The 19,030-nt window shown below is 37.3% G+C and overlaps 1 protein-coding gene across 2 annotated transcripts in view; it reads left to right on the forward strand.

Annotated features, from left to right (window-relative positions):
- Positions 1-14,719, forward strand: part of LOC113677958 (kinesin-like protein KIF28) — a 22,622-nt gene extending 7,903 nt beyond the window's left edge. The window contains exons 13-31 of one of the 2 annotated variants that reach the window (XR_016179801.1): positions 686-865; positions 1,342-1,376; positions 1,918-1,998; positions 2,594-2,708; positions 3,146-3,209; positions 3,818-3,946; positions 4,609-4,775; positions 5,600-5,685; positions 6,198-6,260; positions 7,325-7,462; positions 8,149-8,232; positions 8,902-8,964; positions 9,600-9,671; positions 10,437-10,505; positions 10,679-10,807; positions 10,943-11,334; positions 12,051-12,128; positions 12,921-12,977; positions 13,505-14,719. Coding sequence is in view for 1 of the 2 variants with exons in the window: in XM_027194821.2 (XP_027050622.2) it covers positions 686-865; positions 1,342-1,376; positions 1,918-1,998; positions 2,594-2,708; positions 3,146-3,209; positions 3,818-3,946; positions 4,609-4,775; positions 5,600-5,685; positions 6,198-6,260; positions 7,325-7,462; positions 8,149-8,232; positions 8,902-8,964; positions 9,600-9,671; positions 10,437-10,505; positions 10,679-10,807; positions 11,197-11,334; positions 12,051-12,128; positions 12,921-12,977; positions 13,505-13,639 (1,883 nt within the window). In the remaining variant the exon portion in view is untranslated. The remainder of the gene's footprint in view (positions 1-685; positions 866-1,341; positions 1,377-1,917; positions 1,999-2,593; positions 2,709-3,145; positions 3,210-3,817; positions 3,947-4,608; positions 4,776-5,599; positions 5,686-6,197; positions 6,261-7,324; positions 7,463-8,148; positions 8,233-8,901; positions 8,965-9,599; positions 9,672-10,436; positions 10,506-10,678; positions 10,808-10,942; positions 11,335-12,050; positions 12,129-12,920; positions 12,978-13,504) is intronic. The other variant, XM_027194821.2, reaches the window with a different exon arrangement.
- Positions 14,720-19,030: the final 4,311 nt, after the last annotated feature.

The following is a 19,030-nucleotide window of genomic DNA, read 5'->3' on the forward strand; positions in this document are numbered from 1 at the left end:
TATCGTTTTCCTTCCTTTTCCTATTAAACACATTGAAATCGGAACGATATTTTGGTGAAGTAAATTGGCCATCGTAAACAGTTTCTAAAGAAGACATTTTGACCGTTAGCTCGTTAGTTATTCGCTCTGACGAAGGGCTAACACTCGAAACGTCAGCTCGAGAAACTCTTTGCGGAGGCTAATATATATCGTCGACTCAATTACTGAAACGAGATTACCTTGTAATACCCTCTATCGACCCAGCACCACAATGTGTTTAGAAATTTACTCTCCTTAATTATTTCGTGTCCTTCACTTAGTCAAGTTTTTTTCTAAGAGATCTAAAAATATATTTGTGCCATCTCGTGCTCTTAGAGTGAAAAAACCTTTGAGTTTAGATCAACTCGTGTCTTGGACACGTTAGGATCACTTAATTTTTTGCCACATTATTGATCAACAATCCTAAGCCCTTCAAATGTTTCGCAGGAAAAATCCAGGCCTTTTAAAGCTATTCAGCCTTTTTTTTCCTTGGTGCTTCTTATCTTTCTGTGCATGGTACCCAAATTTTGCAATATTGTTTTGCTTGAATTTTCCCTTCCACAAGTTTAACACTATTAGAAGTTTGTAATTTTGTGGAAGCTAACGAATTATAGACGCTTTTGTCGCCGTAGAAGTCAAACTGATAACTCAACATTTTCTCTTTTAGCCGACCGTGCCAAGGCCATTAAAACTAAAGCTGTTATTAATGAGAGTCCAACTGAAAAACTGATTCGTGAATTGCGTGAAGAAAACCAGAGACTAATGGAACAGCTAAAGCAAGGTGGCGGGGCAATGGTAGTCCAAGGAGAACCTGGCCAACCACAGACGGTTGGAGTTTCTGAAGAAGGTTTTATAACTTGTTTTTCTGTGAATTTGAAGCCTTTTATGTACACTCGATAGCAACAACGTTGTTACCTAAAAAAAGCTAGCCATGAACGACGAGACCCACCGCGTTTATTGGTACACAAGTACAGAATAAGCACAATTAGTTGCACGTGGTAAATGAGAAAAGCTTTTCACGCTTTCATGAAAGAAGAGAATTGTCATAACAAAGACTTGCCATGAATGATGGAAAAAATAAAGCTGATTATGTTACTGCGCGAACATTTCCCATAACGCCCTTGGGTTTTATCTTTCATGGATCAGGTTTTGTCGGTGTCGACGTTTTTACAATTATGCGTGTCATAACATGTTTAAAGTACTACTTCTTTTGAATTAGCCAAATTAGACAGTTTTGGTGTAAATTTGAATCGCGCGCTGTAAATGTGTATTCTGTACTAAATAAAAAAACCAACATTGATTGAGTTTAATTTTGATTTCCAGAGGTGAATGAAATGAAAAAACAAATGGAAGAGCAGGTATGAGAACCCCTTTCAGGTGTTTATTGAAGGAGAATTAGGATGCTCTTAATTTCATTGTGATAAACTCTGAACATGTAGCTACCGCTTTTTGATCTTTTGGAAAGAATAGAGAGGACGAAACGATATGATGATAATTATTGATAAGAAATCAAATGGACTAACTTACTTTAAAGTTAAGTTTAACGATCAAGCAGAACAAAATAGTGACACCAATTTTGAGCCTACAGCTTCAGATAACGATACAATGTTCCCCCAAATTTAGGGCATTTCGTATTTAAAGAGGGTAAGTTTCTAAAGAAACTCTGGTGGTGCGTCGGTGGGAGAGTATAACAGGGTAATTTAGTCTTATCAACTGAGTTGATTACGTAAATTTGCCACCGTAATGAATTTAAAAACAGACGTTTCGAGCGTTAGCCCCTTCGTCGCTCTAACCCCACCCCCTCCACCCCCGGGTGATGAATAGTGACTGACCCACAAAATAAGAACTAGCACACCGTACCTTTGAGTGAGAATTATTTTGTTTACGTAAATGTTGCAGCTCTTACAAAATCAGCGGGAGATGGAGGAGATGAAAAAGTCTTGGCAAGAAAGATTGGCTGAGCAGGAATCAGCAAATAAGGTGAGGCTAAAACGCTTCCCCTAGCTTCCTTCCCCTTGTGCGATGAGATGCCTTGATGCCCTTTTTGTACTGTACATCTTTTTAAGTCCTTGTGTTTCAGCCAAAAAGTCTGAAATGCCTGGTGTGAAGTTCGCTTTGAGTGATACGTACAGCTCTTTACGCCTGCTTTGCAGTCTAAACTGCCTGGCATGAAGTTCGCTTTGAGTGACACGTGCAGCTCTTTACGCCTGCTTCGCAGGCCATACGTTTGATTTTTGATTTGATTGTGGGCTCAAAATACTGTGCATTTTATGGCATTCTTCAAGAAAGTGCACTGATAATTTGTTCATTAAACGTGTTATAACTGTATCTCTAAAATGAGCTATGTTTAATTAGTGTGCAATTTGTGCCACAATTATTTTTGCTGCTTGTTTGGTCTTGGGAAAAAACACTCCTTGATGATTTTAGGTCTCTGGGTCTTTTTTACTCGTTATTCATCTTAAAGGAAACCGGATTGGGTGGATATTCTTTAACAGGCTTTGGGTTTATTTCGTTGTTGTGGGACTTTCTTTTCACCAGGCTAACGGTACCTAAGTGGTGTTACATTATTTTTTAGGCCAAAGAGGAAAAAGAAAAGAAAGAAAAAGAGCTTCGTAAAACCACTCCGCACCTTTGGAATCTTAATGAGGACTCGCAACTTTCAGGAAAAATTTTCCATTTTATCAAACTAGGTAAGTTTCTTTACGAGTTGGCCAGCATTTAATCTCATATCTTAAAGAAAAGTAAGCTCACTTTGTGTCTTGCGCAAAATTACAAAGTACAATTTTTCAACAGTAACTGCCATTGCTCGATTATTGGTTTCTTTTCATTTTTTAACATTTTGACCCCTAAGAGTGACTAGCATCCAATTTCCCCTTGCAATGTCACCCCTGAAGTACACATGAAGGTCACAAGAACAAAGGAAATGATCACCAACTCGAGAAGCTCTTGCTGGTGATGTAAACTCTCCTCGTGAGCAACGTAGGAAATGTGTCGAGAACAGTAAGGAGAATATACGTACTGATGTGGTGTAAATCCTGCTTTGTTGGCTCTATATGAAGATATTGCCCAAGTCTAATGAAACCCGTGGCCAACATTGGCTTATGGTTCGTTTTACTTTTCATCGCAGGCGAGCAGAAAATTGGAAACAAAAGAGCTGATCCCCAACCGGATATTTTATTAAGCGGTTTGAGGTAAGACGCAGAAAATAACAAAGATCGCGCGCCTTTCTTTTAGTTGTCGTGACGTGAGGCTCGTTTATGACAAGTAGATGACACAGAATTGTCACCAAGAAGTCCAAAAGGAGTTAACTCCGCGCAAATTTTTTTCTCTCTTACTTATTCCACGATTTTAACGAACGGCTTCGTTTTCTGGCTGGTGATCCACTTATGATATATATACAGACTCATAGGTAGAATCCTGCTTATGAGGTCACGAGGAAATATCATACACGCTGAATCTTTTCTTCGTAGTTGAAATAAAATAGTCACACATGTTTATTTTAAAAATCAATTCCGATGTCGATTTTGTTCCCTTTTAAAGCTTTAGTATCGATTTCACTTGTAGGAAAGTAGACAAAATATGACGAACGTGTCAGTGAAGAGTGAAAAGTGAAAATGTTGTAAGTTGGTGCGAAGGAAATGACATATTGCATACACTTAATTCAACATTTCCCTCCAGACTCTTCTGCTCTTAGCGAGAATCAGAATGTTAAGGTTGTTAGTTGATAATATCGAAAGTGAGCCTTAGTCGTCTCCGCAGCTATTGCTAAGAAACAGCTTTCCACTTTGTTTGTCCATAGCATTCTTAAAGAGCACGCCAATTTGACATATAAAGGAAACACAATAACAATACTGGCCAATCCCGATGCTAAACTGATGGTTAATGGTAAACCAACGCACGACGAGATAGAACTTCACCACAATGACAGGTAGAGCTATGGTTGAACTGTTCCGCACATGTCGCGCTATTCTAAAGAACTTATTTTTCACTTTTGAACCACGGTGGAATGCCATATCTCGCGAAGAATTCGTATCTTCAATCTTGTTCTTTCTCAAGATATTTTCAGTCTTATTTTGATTTCTATTCAGTGTCAACGTGTTTGTTTATTCGTCTGCTGGTTTTTCATTTGTCTGTCCCTCCTTCTCGACTTGCCCTTTTTCCGTCACAAGCCGTTCAGTCAGTTAGCAATTCATACTTGTAGGTCACATTTTGGGTCTGTTTCCGTGTTTTCTTTGTTTGTTTGTATTGTCGTTGTCAGTCAGTCAATCAGACACACAGTCCATAAATTCATTCGTCAAATTGTTAAGCCCTCTGTCTGTTTGTCTATTTTTTTGTTTGTTTTCGCAATATTGTTGGTTTGCTTGCTTGCTATTCACTTGGTTTGTAAAATTTTAGTGACCTTGTATTAATAAACTGATATTAAATCGACGAATGTTCAACAGCAATTTAAAAAATTTAAGCACAATCGTGGTGAAAGTAGAATTAACTTGACAGAATGCCCTTATTATAACAAAAATTATATTCTGGACGACTTGGGACTAGCTTAGCTGTGAAATTCAAGGTGTTCTAGAGGTTTATGTACTCTTTTAGAGTGATGTTTGGCTCTGCAAGTTTGTTCGTACTGCATCACCCAGTTGAATTTGAGAAGAAAAAGAACGCGGGAGACACGATAGAAGAAGTAACTTACGATTTGGCACAGGAAGAAATAGCCGCGAATTCTGGATTTAATATGGGGAAGAACAGTGGCCAGACCAAGAGTATGTCGTCAATTTAGTCACTTATGCTTGGTTTCCTTTTAGAGAAATTTAAATTCAGGATTGCTTTAATTGTGCTTAACTTTGCTCTGTGATCGGTCCAGAAAACTCATGCCATCCTCTCAATCAAATAAATGCAAAATAAAAACAATTGCGACTGATCGCCCGCGTTTTCCCGCGCTTTAGGCAGTTTGCTTGTGTTCAATTTGACATCTCCTTTTCCAGTTAAAATGTAAACCTTTCCCTTGATTAGTTGTTGGAATTACTTTGGATTTACTTTTGTAACACTAATGGAAAACGGCTCTAATTGCCAGGATCGTCTCAATCTCCCAGATCTTCTCAAAAAATAAATTTAAAAACAACTGCAACCATTAAAGAATATGCAAACACTTCATAGGCAAGTCACTCTCTAAAGACCTGGGTGATTGGAACGGTTACGGCCAGCGAGATAGATCTCTGTTTCCTCCCTCTCTTTCTCCTTCTCTTTCTTTTTGAGATGGAGGATGATCACATTACATTCCTTTGAAGATTTGAAGTAGCTGCCATTATAGTCTAGTCGTCTCTAAAAATCAGGAATTATTTGATAACTTTCGCGCTTAAGAGCTTATTCACAGACGTACGATCAAGTGTGGAGTTCTAAGATCCCAAAAGGGAACTCGAAAAGATCAAGCTAAATATTTCAAGACACCGTGAGTAGCTGCTTGAAGGTTTTCTTGAAATCTGAACAATGTCAGCAAAAAAGCCTTTCTTTAATATCGTTTTGAGACAGAAAGATTATGTTTGTTTCTTCGAAATTGTAGTCTAACATGAGCTGATGGTTTTTGCAGATGAACTGCTGTTGCAGGAAGACCTGGTACAGATGGTTCCTATGGTTAACGAGTCCAATGCAATGGCAGAAGAACTGAAGAAACCGGTAAATGTTTATTATTAAAATTGTTGAAGAAATAATCGCGCAAGTAACAAAAAATTTGCACGTGTTATTTCTCAGTCGTCTGCTCATCTCAATCTTGCTGGTAACAAGAATTCGTGAAAAAGAAAAGATGACTGGAAGAAAGGTCCCACAAATTTCCCGTCGTCAGAGCCGTTTTAAAGAAGATGAACGTGTTTCTTAGATGACGAATATGTAACATTGCAACAAGGCAAATTGTAACTCACAAAGAGTACGCTCAAAATAATTGACTTGAATCAAACTCATGACTTAAGATGCTTTGGGTTTTTCAGGTCTTTGATGGATATAAAGAATAGCCAGCTCTCTTGCAAGTCCTCTTGATTCTTAGTTAAACAAAAATATAAATGCAGGATACGAACAAAGATTGGTTGTTGTTGTTAGTGACTTGTGTACTGATGTGGCATCCCAAACACCATATGTGCTTCACAAGACAATCTTCATTATCTTTAAGTACTTTTAATCATCATTTCTTGCAGGTTAGGTTTGAAATTCTCTTAGTTTCACCTCAAGCACGTGGTCTCAAGGAAGGAAGAACAGAGGTAAGGCACCAGTCACTATTTTCTTTTTATCGCTGGGGGGGGGGGGGAGGGAGGCTCTGTAATATTCTTATTACTCCTCCCCCCTTTATCTGCAGTTAATTGACAGTCAATTTCCTACAATCCCTCCTTTGTCCTCTGTTGGTGACGTCAGGTCCCCGCACCTTTACTAGAAAGGCAACGTAGACTATAATCGTTGGGAAAAAATAATCCTTTTGGCAAAAAAAAAATTTCAGGTCATAGCGGAGCTCGCAGAGCGTAGCCCCATAATTATACAAAATCGTAGTAATCCATCAAGCCGAAAAAATTTGGTTGTACGACCGTACGACCGTACAACGTGCTACTTTTGACATGCGTGGTCAACTGTACTGCGGGTACGCCAACACCACGGCTTTGTTCAGTAGTTCAGTGGTCAGTGCACTGGGCTCCGAGTTGGACGACCCGGGTTCTAGTCCTGGCCGGGACAAGTTGTGTGGGGAAAAAAAAATGCGAGCGCCGCTTTTACACTTTCAATCATTGTGGCTTTGAGGATTTTCCCAGCATTTAACCCTTTCGCTCCCAGATCTCATAAGTAATTCTCCTTACTGTCTACTGTACAGTTCCTATGATGTTAGTCCAGTGAATTTGGTATTGGATCAACTAAAAATTGTCCAACAGATATTTCTCTTTATTCTTATCACTTGTCTTCTTGACATTGTATTGAATTTGTAAGGAGAAACTCTGTCTTGGTCACTCTCGGGAATTAAAGGGTTGAGGGCATACCATACATCTCGAAGTAAGATCTACCTTAACAATATTTTTTAAGATTTCTAGACATAGGATGCGTTAACCAAACATGTTTTCTTTGTTTGATTCTTCACTTCACTTCCCTTTACTTTTTTCGTACTATTGTTTTATTAAAAGAAATAAGCAAAACAATAGGAAATCTCCAAACGAAGAGAAAACAAACTAGAAAAGCAAAATAGAAACAATTTTTGAATTTGGAGAGTCAGTCTTTAGAACTTCAAAGTTTACTAACACTTTTTTTCATCATAACTTAACTGGACCTTGATGTCGCCCTTTCGCAGGTCAAAGTGAAAATGAAAAGCACAGTAGATGATGCGGAATGGATTTGGGACAGAAACAAGTTCGTCAATAGAACGTACCTAATGAAAGAAATGTTCCAGAATTATTACGATGGAGAAGAAGACTGGGATTTGCCGGAGGTCTTTGCGTCTTCAATTGTTTCTTCTCCTCTACTCGAGAACTAAAAGAAAGTTTATTGAGTGACTACAACAACAAAAACATTTTTTTCATCATTCAAATGAATTTATGAAATGAATGAAACACCAACAAAATCTAGGCAATGAGTATAGAGTAAGTGGTAGGTCGAATGGCAGTTAAGAAATAGAAAGAAACGCCATTACAAAGTATATATTAGAACATTTTATGGCTAGTTTGATATCCTTTCGACGCTTACAACTCGACTGGGAGCGTAATGACTCGGTTTTAATTCTATACGTTAGTACCATCGAAAAAGTTCGTCTTTAAGTGTTTTTCATAGTTTATAACACCTCTTTATCGACTTTAGGGTCCAGTTGTTCGAGGATCGATCAGCGGTAGCGCAAGGTTAAATTTTAATACTGGTTTCTTTTTTCCCTTGGTTCAAAAGTCCTTTCGGGATAATTTCCTCAATTCTTTTAAGAGCATCTAATCATTTAATTGTCGGCAGAAAGAATTATACTGAATTTTCTTTTAAGGCTTCCAGATCTGAAATCAGATTTCACACTAACCCTGGGTTAACTTGACTTTGAACAACCCAGGCCTGTTGTGTTCAGTAAGTTTTTGTCTTTAATGAACCATTGACGTACAAAACTGTTACTTATATATATTTTAACATTATTGTATGAAGGAAAGTGATCCATTTTGGGAGCCTGATGATGCAGAGGTGTTTATTGGCTCAGTCCAGGTGTATCTTCAAAGTTTAGCCTATCTGGTGAGATTTTATAATTGACCATGTCGTAATAAGCAGTAAATAGAAAGACAGACATGATAGCTTTACCGAAGGGCAGATGAACGTACGGACAGACCAGTACACGGATAAACTGACCCGACCAGAGGACCATACTGAGGAATATTGGCTCGAGGTCGTGGCAGTCGGAACCGAGCGCTACAAGGTTCGAACCAAAACGACCGAGGGCTAATGTTTCCCAGTATGGTTCAAGCAACAAGGTAAGTAAGCAGTTTATTATATGGTGCTCGAACTAATTTTTTTTTATTTGAATTTGCCGGCTTTCGCGAACAAAAAGTATATTTACACTTGGCGGAACTAAGCTGTAAGAGACAGTGACAGAGAATGAAAGTAATTTCCTGTTAGCATGAACACGCTCGCACTCTTATTGTGCCAGTGTTGCAGTTCAAGCCGCACATCCATACATTTGTCATTTCTTAGTTGTGGATAGAATTAAAGAATATACGGCGTATGACCGTTTCCGTGGAAACGGTCCATATGGCAAAATCCCGTCCAAGTAAGACCCAATCAGAACGCTCGGTTTTACTCAAGGCTACTTTGCCATATGATAAGTACATGCATACATAGAGGTATAGAAAAAAACGATTTCATAAAAAGTTTCCCTAAGATATAACGAATTATTTTACAACGCAGATTGAAGTGGAAGAGAGCCTTACGATAACAGACCCCAAAGGTAACGAAAAGGGGCAGCTTCAGGTTTGTAATGAACTTAGATCACTTTGAATATTTTCCTTTGGTTGTTTTCATATTGTAGTGTTAGTGAATTTCAAAGAATGGTACTGAAACCATATGACGTCCTTCCGAAATACAAACAAAAGAAACGAAAGGGAAATATCGAAACATACAGACACGCAGAAGCGGAGAAATTATCTGAAATAGAATAGAAAAAATGTAGAATGTAGTAATAATAATTAAAATAATAATAATAATAATTTAGCAGTGAGTATTCTATGAGGGGTCTCTCTTGTCCACTGTTTCCGGGTCGAATTTAAAGTTGGAAATGTTGGTTTTTGCGAATGGAGGAAAACCGGAGAAAAATCCTCGGAGCCAACCCGAGAACCAACAACAAACTCGACCCTCATGTGACGCCACGTCCGGGCATCGAACTTAGGCCACAGTGGTGGGAGACAAGTGCGCTTGCCACAGCGCCATCCCCGCTACTCTTATCTTCAGAAAAATAATGTTCATCGGTTGCAGAGATCTATGCAACCTAAGCAAACGATATGAATTATCGAGTTGATGTCCCCTCGGGAAAAAAGTTCGCTCAGAAACATTGACGCTGAAACAAAACTCCTCCACTTACACTGAAGAAATTCTTGTTTTGGCGGCAGGTTGAAGCGTATCCTTGTGATGGGAACTTCTCAGAAGATTTAGACGATTTTGTGGAGGATCCCAAGGAGCTGGTATATTTTCAATTTCTTTATACCTTCTTTATTGTTTTATATTTGTTTTCTTTCTTTTCTTCCGCATTTTGTTAATGTTTCTGTTCTATTTTTGCCAGTGTAGTTTTTGTGGCTACTGCCTCCTATAGGAGTTTCACGGTGCTACTTGATGTTTATTTCAAAAATGCTCAAGAAGACAGTAAACATCTTACAATCATTTCAGGATTATGTTCAGTAGATCCAAAGATATCCTTTTCAGTTCTTGCCTTGACACTACAAAAAAAGATAAACATCTCAAATAATTTCACAGTGGCTTCTCCGACAACTAATTTAAAACAACACCTCGTTGCAGAGATATCGAAATAGGTATGACCCACACATCGTGGAAACTTTGAAGAAAAATTTTATTTATTTGAAGAGAGTATTTTACCATTTCAATCAGCGACTACTGCCCCCAATTTACAAAACGAGGAAGGTCCGAAGCACTATACCTTGAGGTGACCTTATTTGACGGAATGATTGAATGGTGAATTGGCGGAATTGCTGAATATCCTACAACGCGGAATGCCTTGTTGTATGAAATGAAAGTCTCACAAAAATGGAATTGCCACGTAAAAATAGTAACTTATCATTAAAGGCAAAAGCTAAAAAAGCATAGTTTAATCATTATTGGAGCCTAGAGGATAGACTGGTAGAGGAACAGTGAGGTTCTTGAGTTAGCTCGTGACTTAGCATGATAATTTTTTTTATATTAATTTACAGATCTTTTCTTTTTTTTCCCTTTAGATTGGAAGAGGTCTCTACTTCAAACTAAAAATTCCGCACGCAAGGGGCTTGCCAGCCATATTTGGGAAGGTAAAGATGCTCCTATTCGTAACATGATGAGGGGAATTAATGAGATTTCAATCACGCCATGACACTACCCACTGTCCATTTGCTGAATATTCTATGTGGCGTCCTCTTTTGCTTAAAAAAAAACAAACAAACAAACATAAATAATTCATTGGTAAATATTATTTGATCCGCAGGGAGAAACATGGTGTAAATACAAACTTTATCTTGATAAAGAGCACAGCCGCACAAAGACTGTCTCTGGAACAATGAACCCTTCTTACAGCCACGAGAGGAAATTTACCTTTAATCCTGTCACAAAACAGGTATGTTGTGCCGTTTTGTGCTTCTTTATAAGCTTTTCTCGTTATTAATATTTTTTTTTGTTTTTTGCCTTTCCCAGCCCAGTATAAAGAGAACACTTTCAAAATTCAATTTGTCGTTTTTTTGTCTCGGGACAGTTTCAAAAGAAGCTGACGAGCTGAGAGGGTCTCAATGAGATGACCGTTTGCCGTTTGATGGCTTAAATTTTAACTGTTAGCCGTAAAAGCCATCACTCCATACAGACCCTCAGATTAGATCGCGTTCACCCATTTTGCCGCTGGTTTTAAGCAGTGACACCGTGGTTTGGCAAACCACAATTAATCCCAGGCCCAGACTTTCCGAGCGATTTTCCGTGGAAGAAAATCTCACTCCCTTGTATTATCACTTGTAGTTCGTGGACTATCTGCTGAACACTCCTCTCATGGTTGAGGTTTGGGGAAAGCAGAGTGGAAGAAAGATCAGCACTGTCCCAAACAGGAAAGTGTCAGTAGGACAGAAAAATAGCGGAGTACAGAACGGCGAGGTTATGGTGAGAATACTGCAGAGATCTCCAGTATTTTTTCCTCTTTTCTTTTTGGTTCTTTCGTTATTCTTTCCTTCGTTCATTTGTTACTTTCAAACCATTCATTCCGTTCCATTCTGTCAGGCATCAAGTTAATGTCAAGTTGAATCGCAATTTATGGCATCCTTAATCATGCGCACGCAAAAAAAGGAAGGAAAAAAACGAAAAAGGGACCACAATGATTAGCTACTCAAACTCCGAATGTCCTTTTTTTATTAAATTTTTAATACGAATATTGCATTTCTAGTGTTCTGATTGGTTCACTCAACTCTGGCTATCAGCTCAAATTTCGAGCCACCTTATATGGAAATGCATTGCGGAGCTAAAAAAGCTTCAAAAATCCAAACGTTTAGGATTTAATAAAATTTGATAAAACAAGTATTCACCTCCGAGCAACTCGTGCGAGATTTAAGCCCGAAAATACTGTAATCGTGGCAGGCATTAATGAGTTAAAATCATCTTTTTGTGCTATGTTATCTCACTGTTTAGGTATGTGTGCTACCTCCACTTCAACGAACAGTTGTTAACCATCTACTCTTTTCATTCATTCCATTTATCCACTCATCCATTTACTTATTCATCTTTTTTTTCTTTCTGTGTGTTTCTTTCATTCATTCAATTGTGGTCTATCAATTTTAGTCACTGGAATTTTGATGGTTTCTATTCTTGCTTACATTTTTCAGCCGAAGGAAGAAGCCCAGAATATGAAACTAGAGTTGCATAAGTCGATGAAAAGAAACGAAAGATCTGAAAAGAAAATCGTAAGTAACCAAAACGGTTGTTCTTGGATGTGTATATTTATGTCTGGCCCATGAAACAAAGGGCGATCATTATGTACATGAGTTGTTTTCACACCTTGATCCCTAAGAGTGACAAGCATGTAATTTCTCCTTACAATGTTACCCCTAAATCATACTTTGAGGTTACGAGAATAAAGGAAATGGTCACCAGTTAAAGAAGTTAAATGTTAATTGTTTTGGTTTGACAAAGCAAACCGACGGTGGGCCATTTCTTTAATTTGGCGCTTCCCGCTATGTTTCCATAAAAATTTCCGTGTTGCACCCTATAACCTCCATTGCACTCTCTAACCTATTTATGCATTCGACACTGACCAATCCGAAACGCCATATTTTGTTGAGTATCTAATAAAGAAAGTTACTGCATTTGATTGCGATCTACGTAGTCCTGTGAAGTATCACAGTGCCCTTAGAGTTGGATTTGAGTTCGTTATTTAGTACTGAGTATGCAAAAAAGAACCTGGCGAAATCTTAAATTGAAGCGTTCGATGTTTTTGTACTATCCGCTCTGATAGTATGGTATGTTTTTACATTATAATCAGTTTTCTATGAGTTTCCCTATTTAGAGATCGCAATCCATTTGTGACAATAAAAGATTCATTTCAGTTCGCAGATTATGAAAGAAAAGCGACGAAAAGTGGTTGTTTCAGTATGCGAATAAAAATCTTAAGTGTCTTTTACTTATAATTGTTTTGATCTGTTTGTTAATTATCGACCAGCCACCTTTAATTTTTTTTCCATTTTCTCTTACCACAGAAAAAGATGCGCGAATTAATAGAGGATGCTAAGAAGAAAGGTGTCTCTACAGTCGAGGTATGAATTTAACACCGGGTTCGATTCATGTTTGATCGGGAATATTCCACAAACTAAATTAGAAGTTGCATAAGGCTGCTTCATAATTTTGTTTCCTTTGGCATCATATCGTGACCGTTATGTTTGCTGACATCAGCAGTGAAGTACTGCCTACTAAGATACTTACGTGGCAAACTCAATTTGCAACAAAGAATACAAATCAACCCATTCGCATAGGACGTCAAAATTCTTTTTTAGACGGTTTTGAGCGGTAGCCTCTAAACTTCCCATTCACAAACTAATAGCCTTCGTTGGCAAACGCAAGGCTTCGTGGGAAACAATAAGTAGTCACATGGATGATTTCGACATATGTAAGTCTATCATTTTCGTACTCATTGCGATACCCTTGCCAAAATGGGTTAGAAGTTTTCCTAAAAGCAATTAGTCACAAAGATTTGTAATTTTGTCCCCGCCTCTCTTCGTACCCTTATTTGAGTGGGTAAAAGTTCATGCATTACATGAATGAGATTTGTTTATTTTGACGCCAGGTCGCTGTGCTTGAGGAGATTTTGAACGGTGGCGAGGGTAACAAGTTTAAAGCAACCGCCGACATCGTTCTAAAAGCTCAGAAATCAATGGACAGTGATGGAAAGATCACAAGTTCGACTTGTTCGATCCAGTGAAAAATTAAGTGAGATCAAAATTTATTAGCAACTATTTATGACCGTGTTTGTAGACTCTAGTGCACTTGCAGTTATGATTTTTTTCTTTCGTACGTTTTTAAATACAATTTTGTTTAACAATCCATCATAATGGAAACGAAAAGTGCATTCAGCACTCTCCAGTTTACTAGCATTACTGTATTAGTGTATAGCAGGCAATCAGTATCATATTTACAGTTAGTGATGGACTTACTGTGATGTAATGCTTTAACCTTTTTTAATATTTAAAACGAACTTATTAGTCAAGACGTGGAAATAAGCCAAAAAGGAGCGTGAATGTTTAAGAATTGAACATACATGCGCCTTTTTCCTATTCTTCGTTTGTATATAGAATTGTCGTTTCCATTTTCATTCGTCATTTACCCATTTTCGTCTCATTATTTGTCATTATTGTCTGCAGTTCAGCATTCAGTATCTTTTGTAGAATTTCGACGTAAATTTATTCCCTATTTTAACGTATTTGACATTTTTTTCTTTAAAAAGAAAGCTACGCTAAGTTAAAAAGTTAAAGATAGTGATATGTAATCGCCACATAGTTTGTGTCTAGTGCTCAGTCCATTACGTGCAGGTTCGTGTAGTGTACTGCTGTTTATGATAGCACTTGGATCAAGGCAATTCATCAAAACAGTTTCAGAAGTAAACTACGAAGTCCAATCGACGAATATCGCTAAATATGAAGTGTGCCAAAGCCAAATTATACTCTGAGATGTTCGTACAATCATTTTTTCTTTCCTTGTTAATTCTCAGCTGTGTTCCCTTATATCTTTCCTTCCACTAGATTGCAGAGAGCATTACCACACCGCACACACCACAGAGTGAAAATTAAATGCTTCCCCCTTCTCCTTGTTGCATGTTAATTCTGTTTCTACAAATTGTAAATTTGCAAAAGTAAAGGAGATATGCAATTTGTGGTGTCCCAAAACTCTCTCGTAAATGCACGCCATACAAGTACGTATAAGCATATGATAATGGTATATACTTGATGCGAGGTTCGCGTTGAAGGTTTGTCATCGAAATAAAGTATTGATGACAAATTTGCAATTGCAGTGTTTTGCGGAGGTCGTTGCCCTGACAGATTTTCCGGCCCAACCCTCTTAAACCCAAGATCTGATTGTAAATTCTCCCCTCTGGCCGTTGCACATTTCCTTATATTTTAGTTACGAGAATTTGATGCCAGAGTAAGTTTGATTCTCATTAACTGACGGCTGAATAATCTGAGGATATTATGGAGGTAAAGTCACTTATTAATCACTTCTGGGAGTTCATGAGTTAAATTTTTAGTGAAAGAAACAAATAGATGTTTTTAAAGAAGGCAATCATTGGATAAAACAACGCATTGAGCATTCTTGGCCGTAGTGCAAGATTGGTGGAAATATGATCTTCATCAGCGACCTTCGTGTATTTCAGTAAATAAATCTAGAACGGAGTCAAATTTCTAAATTTAACTAGCTTAGATGAAGAGAGTATTCCAAACCAAAAACTTTTTTTTTTGGTTCGGAATGCTTTCTCCTTCTTTGGTAATTATTTCTTCTTAACGAAAGAAAATTATACAAGTTATGTGGCTAAAACAGACGAACAATCATGTACTTAAGTAAATAAATCTCCTTGAACAGAATTAAATTCCTATATTTAATCACCTTAGAAGTAGAGAGCTTTCTGAACCAGAAACATTCTTTTTTGGTTCGGCATGCTTTCTCTTTCTCTGGTAATTATTGCTTCTCGACGAAAGCAACTAAGACAAGGTGTATGGCTAGAACAGACGAACAATTAAGTTCAGTTCACAATATTTAATGTCATACATGTAGCAATACTTGTTAATCACTTCTGGGAGTTCATGGGTTAAATTTTAGTGGAAAAAACAGAAATGAATGTTTTTAGAGAAGGCAGTCATTGGATAAAACAACGCGTCAAGCATTCGTGGCAGTGGTACAAGATTGGTGAAAATATGATCATCAACGACCTTCGTGTATTTCAGTAAATGAATCAACTGGAACAGAATTAAATTTCTAAATTTAATTACCTTAGAGGAAGAGAGCTTTCCAATCCGGAACCATTTTTGTGGTTCGGAAATCTCTCTTCTTCTTTGGTAATTATCGCTTGTCAATAAAAGAAACTAAGACAAGGTGTGTGACTAACAGATGAACAATTATGTAATTCAGTAAATACATTTCCAAAAACGTAATTAAATTCCAATGTTTAATTACCTTAGAAGAAGAGAGCTTTCCAAACCAGAAACATTTCTTTCTAGTTCGGAAAACTCTCTCCTTCTTTGGTAATTATTGCTTCTCAACGAAAGTAACTAAGACAAGGTGTGTGGCTACAACAGATGAACAATCATGTGCTTCAGTAAATAAATCTTCTGGAACGGAATTGTATTTCTAAATTTAATTACCTCAGAAGAAGAGAGCTTTCCAAACCAGAAACATTTTTTGTGGTTCGGAATGCTTTCTCCTTCTTTGGTAATTATTGCTTCTCAACGAAAGAAACTAAAACAAGGTGTGTGGCTACAACAGATGAACAATCATGTGCTTCAGTAAATAAATCTTCTGGAACGGAATTGTATTTCTAAATTTAATTACCTTAGAAGAAGAGAGCTTTCCAAACCAGAAACATTTTTTGTGGTTCGGAATGCTTTCTCCTTCTTTGGTAATTATTGCTTCTCAACGAAAGAAAATTAGACAAGGTGTGTGGCTAAAACAGATGAACAATCGTTTACTTCAGAAAATAAATCTCTCAGAACAAAATTAAATTTCTAAATTTAATTATCTTTGAAGAAGAGAGCTTTTCCAAACCAGAAAAATTTTTTCTTGGTTCGGAATGCTTTCTCCTTCTTTGGTAATTATTGCTTCTCAACGAAAGAAACTAAAACAAGGTGTGTGGCTAAAACAGACGAACAATTATTTACAATTCACATTATTTAATGTCATACATGACATTACGATACTTGTTGATGACTTCTGGGAGTTCATGGGTTACATTTTAGTGGAAGAAACAGAAACGGAGGTTTTTAGAGAAAGCAGTCATTGAAGAAAACAATGCGTCAAGCATTCGTGGCAGTGTTGCAAGATTGCTGAAAATTTGATCTTTATCAGCGACCTTCATGTTTTTCAGTAAATGAATCAACTAGAATGTACTTAAATTTCTATATTTAATTACCTTAGAAGAAGAGAGCTTTCCAATCCGGAACCATTTTTGTAGTTCGGAAATCTCTCTTCTTCTTTGGTAATTATTGCTTCTCAACGAAAGAAACTAAGACAAGGTGTGTAGCTAAAACAGATAAACAATCATGAACTTTAGTAAATAAATCTTCTAGAAGGAAATTAAATTTCTAAATTTAATTACCTTAGAAGAAGAGAGCTTTCCAAACCAGAAACGTTTTTTTGTTGTTCGGAATGCTTTCTCCTTCTTTGGTAATAATCGCTTCTCAACGAAAGAAACTAAGGCAGAGTGTGAGGCTAAACAGATGAACAATTATGTTCAGTTTACATTATTTAATGTCATACATGTAGCGATATTTGTTAATAACTTCTGGGAGTTCGTGGGTTAAATTTTCGTGAAAGATACAGAAATGGATGTTTTTAGAGAAGGCAGTCATTGGATAAAACAACGTGTCAAGCATTCGTGGCAGTGGTGCAAGATTGGTGGAAATATGATCTTCATCAGCGACCTTCATGTATTTCAGTAAATGAATCATCTAGAACGGAATTAAATTTCTTTATTTAAATACCTTAGAAGAAGAGATCTTTCCAATCCGAAACCATTTTTGTGGTTCGGAAATCTCTCTTCTTCTTTGGTAATTATTGCTTCTCAACGAAAGTAACTAAGACAAGGTGTGTGGCTAAAACAGATAAACAATCATGAACTTTAGTAAATAAATCTTCTAGAAGGAAATTAAATTTCTAAATTTAATTACCTTAGAAGAAGAGAGCTTTCCAAACCAGAAACGTTTTTTTGTTGTTCGGAATGCTTTCTCCTTCTTTGGTAATTATTGCTTCTCAACGAAAGAAACTGAGACAAAATATGAGAGCTTTTCAATCCAGAACCATTTTTGTGGTTCGGAAATCTCTCTTCTTCTTTGGTAATTATTGCTTCTCAACGAAAGAAACTGAGACAAAATATGAGAGCTTTTCAATCCAGAACCATTTTTGTGGTTCGGAAATCTCTCTTCTTCTTTGGTAATTATTGCTTCTCAACGAAAGAAAATTAGACAAAGTGTGTGGCTAAAACAGATAAACAGTTATGTACTTCAGTAGATAAATCTCCTTGAACGGAATTAAATTCCTGTATTTAATTGCCCTAGAAGAAGAGAGCTTTCCAAACCAGAAACAGTTCTTTATAGTTCGGAAAACTCTCTCCTTCTTTGGTAATTTTGCTTCTCAAACGAAGGAAACTAAGAGAAGGTGTGTGGCCAAAACAGATAAACAATCATGTACTTCAGTAAATAAATCTCCTAGAACGAAATTAAATTTCTATATTTAATTACCTTAGAAGAAGAGAGCTCTCCAAACCAGAAACACGAACGTGTTTGTGATATAAATTGGTCCAAATGCGATCGATTGAAAGCTAAAAATGGATTAGTACACACCTGTTGTCGCTCGGATGCTCCACGACTTTTATCAATGTCTTTTTTAAAAAAATAAGGGCACAGTGAGAATCAAACGTTGCCACACATCAACCCGTTAAGTGCACCGAACACATGACCAACTGGTCTGTCTACAGATCTTTTTTCCTCTTTGATCATGCTGTAATTTCCGGAGCGCTCTCGAAATAAGATGTACGGTGATTTAACGAACACAAACGCAAGGCATTGCAGCCCGAGAGCGAAGCTCGAGGAAAACTAAGAGCTTTGAGGAACAGATAATGTCCAAGGACAAATATAGGAGCGTACTTTCGGGTAAAATGGAGGCTATTTTGTTAGTTTCCGGTTCCGCTCTTAGGTAGCTGTAGTTTGATTGCACCTTTAGGTATATCAAGTATTCATTGCTTCATAATGGCACCGAAACGACTAATTGCTTTATTTTCTGTCGATTTAACTACTGCGTTTAAAGCCTTTACTTATAGATGGGTCAAAAGAATAAAGGAAATGATCACCAACTTAAGACGCTGGTGATTGTTAAGCAAGTTCTTCTTGTCAGCACCTAAGGCAATGTATACAAAAGAGTTTGGAGAATACAGATACTGATGTTTGGGAGTAAAAGAGTCAACTAGGAAGGTCATTTTAGTTTTCTAAAACAGCATTCGAGAGAAACACGTCTGATTTATTTCGGGACGTGATCAACATGTCACGGCTTTGTTTCACAGGAACGGAAAATGAACTTACATCGGTTTGATTCGATACCCGTTCAACCAGTT

This window comes from Pocillopora damicornis, chromosome 9 (genome assembly GCF_964200805.1).
Source record: "Pocillopora damicornis chromosome 9, jaPocDami1.2, whole genome shotgun sequence".
In the NCBI taxonomy this organism is placed as follows: Eukaryota; Metazoa; Cnidaria; class Anthozoa; order Scleractinia; family Pocilloporidae; genus Pocillopora; species Pocillopora damicornis.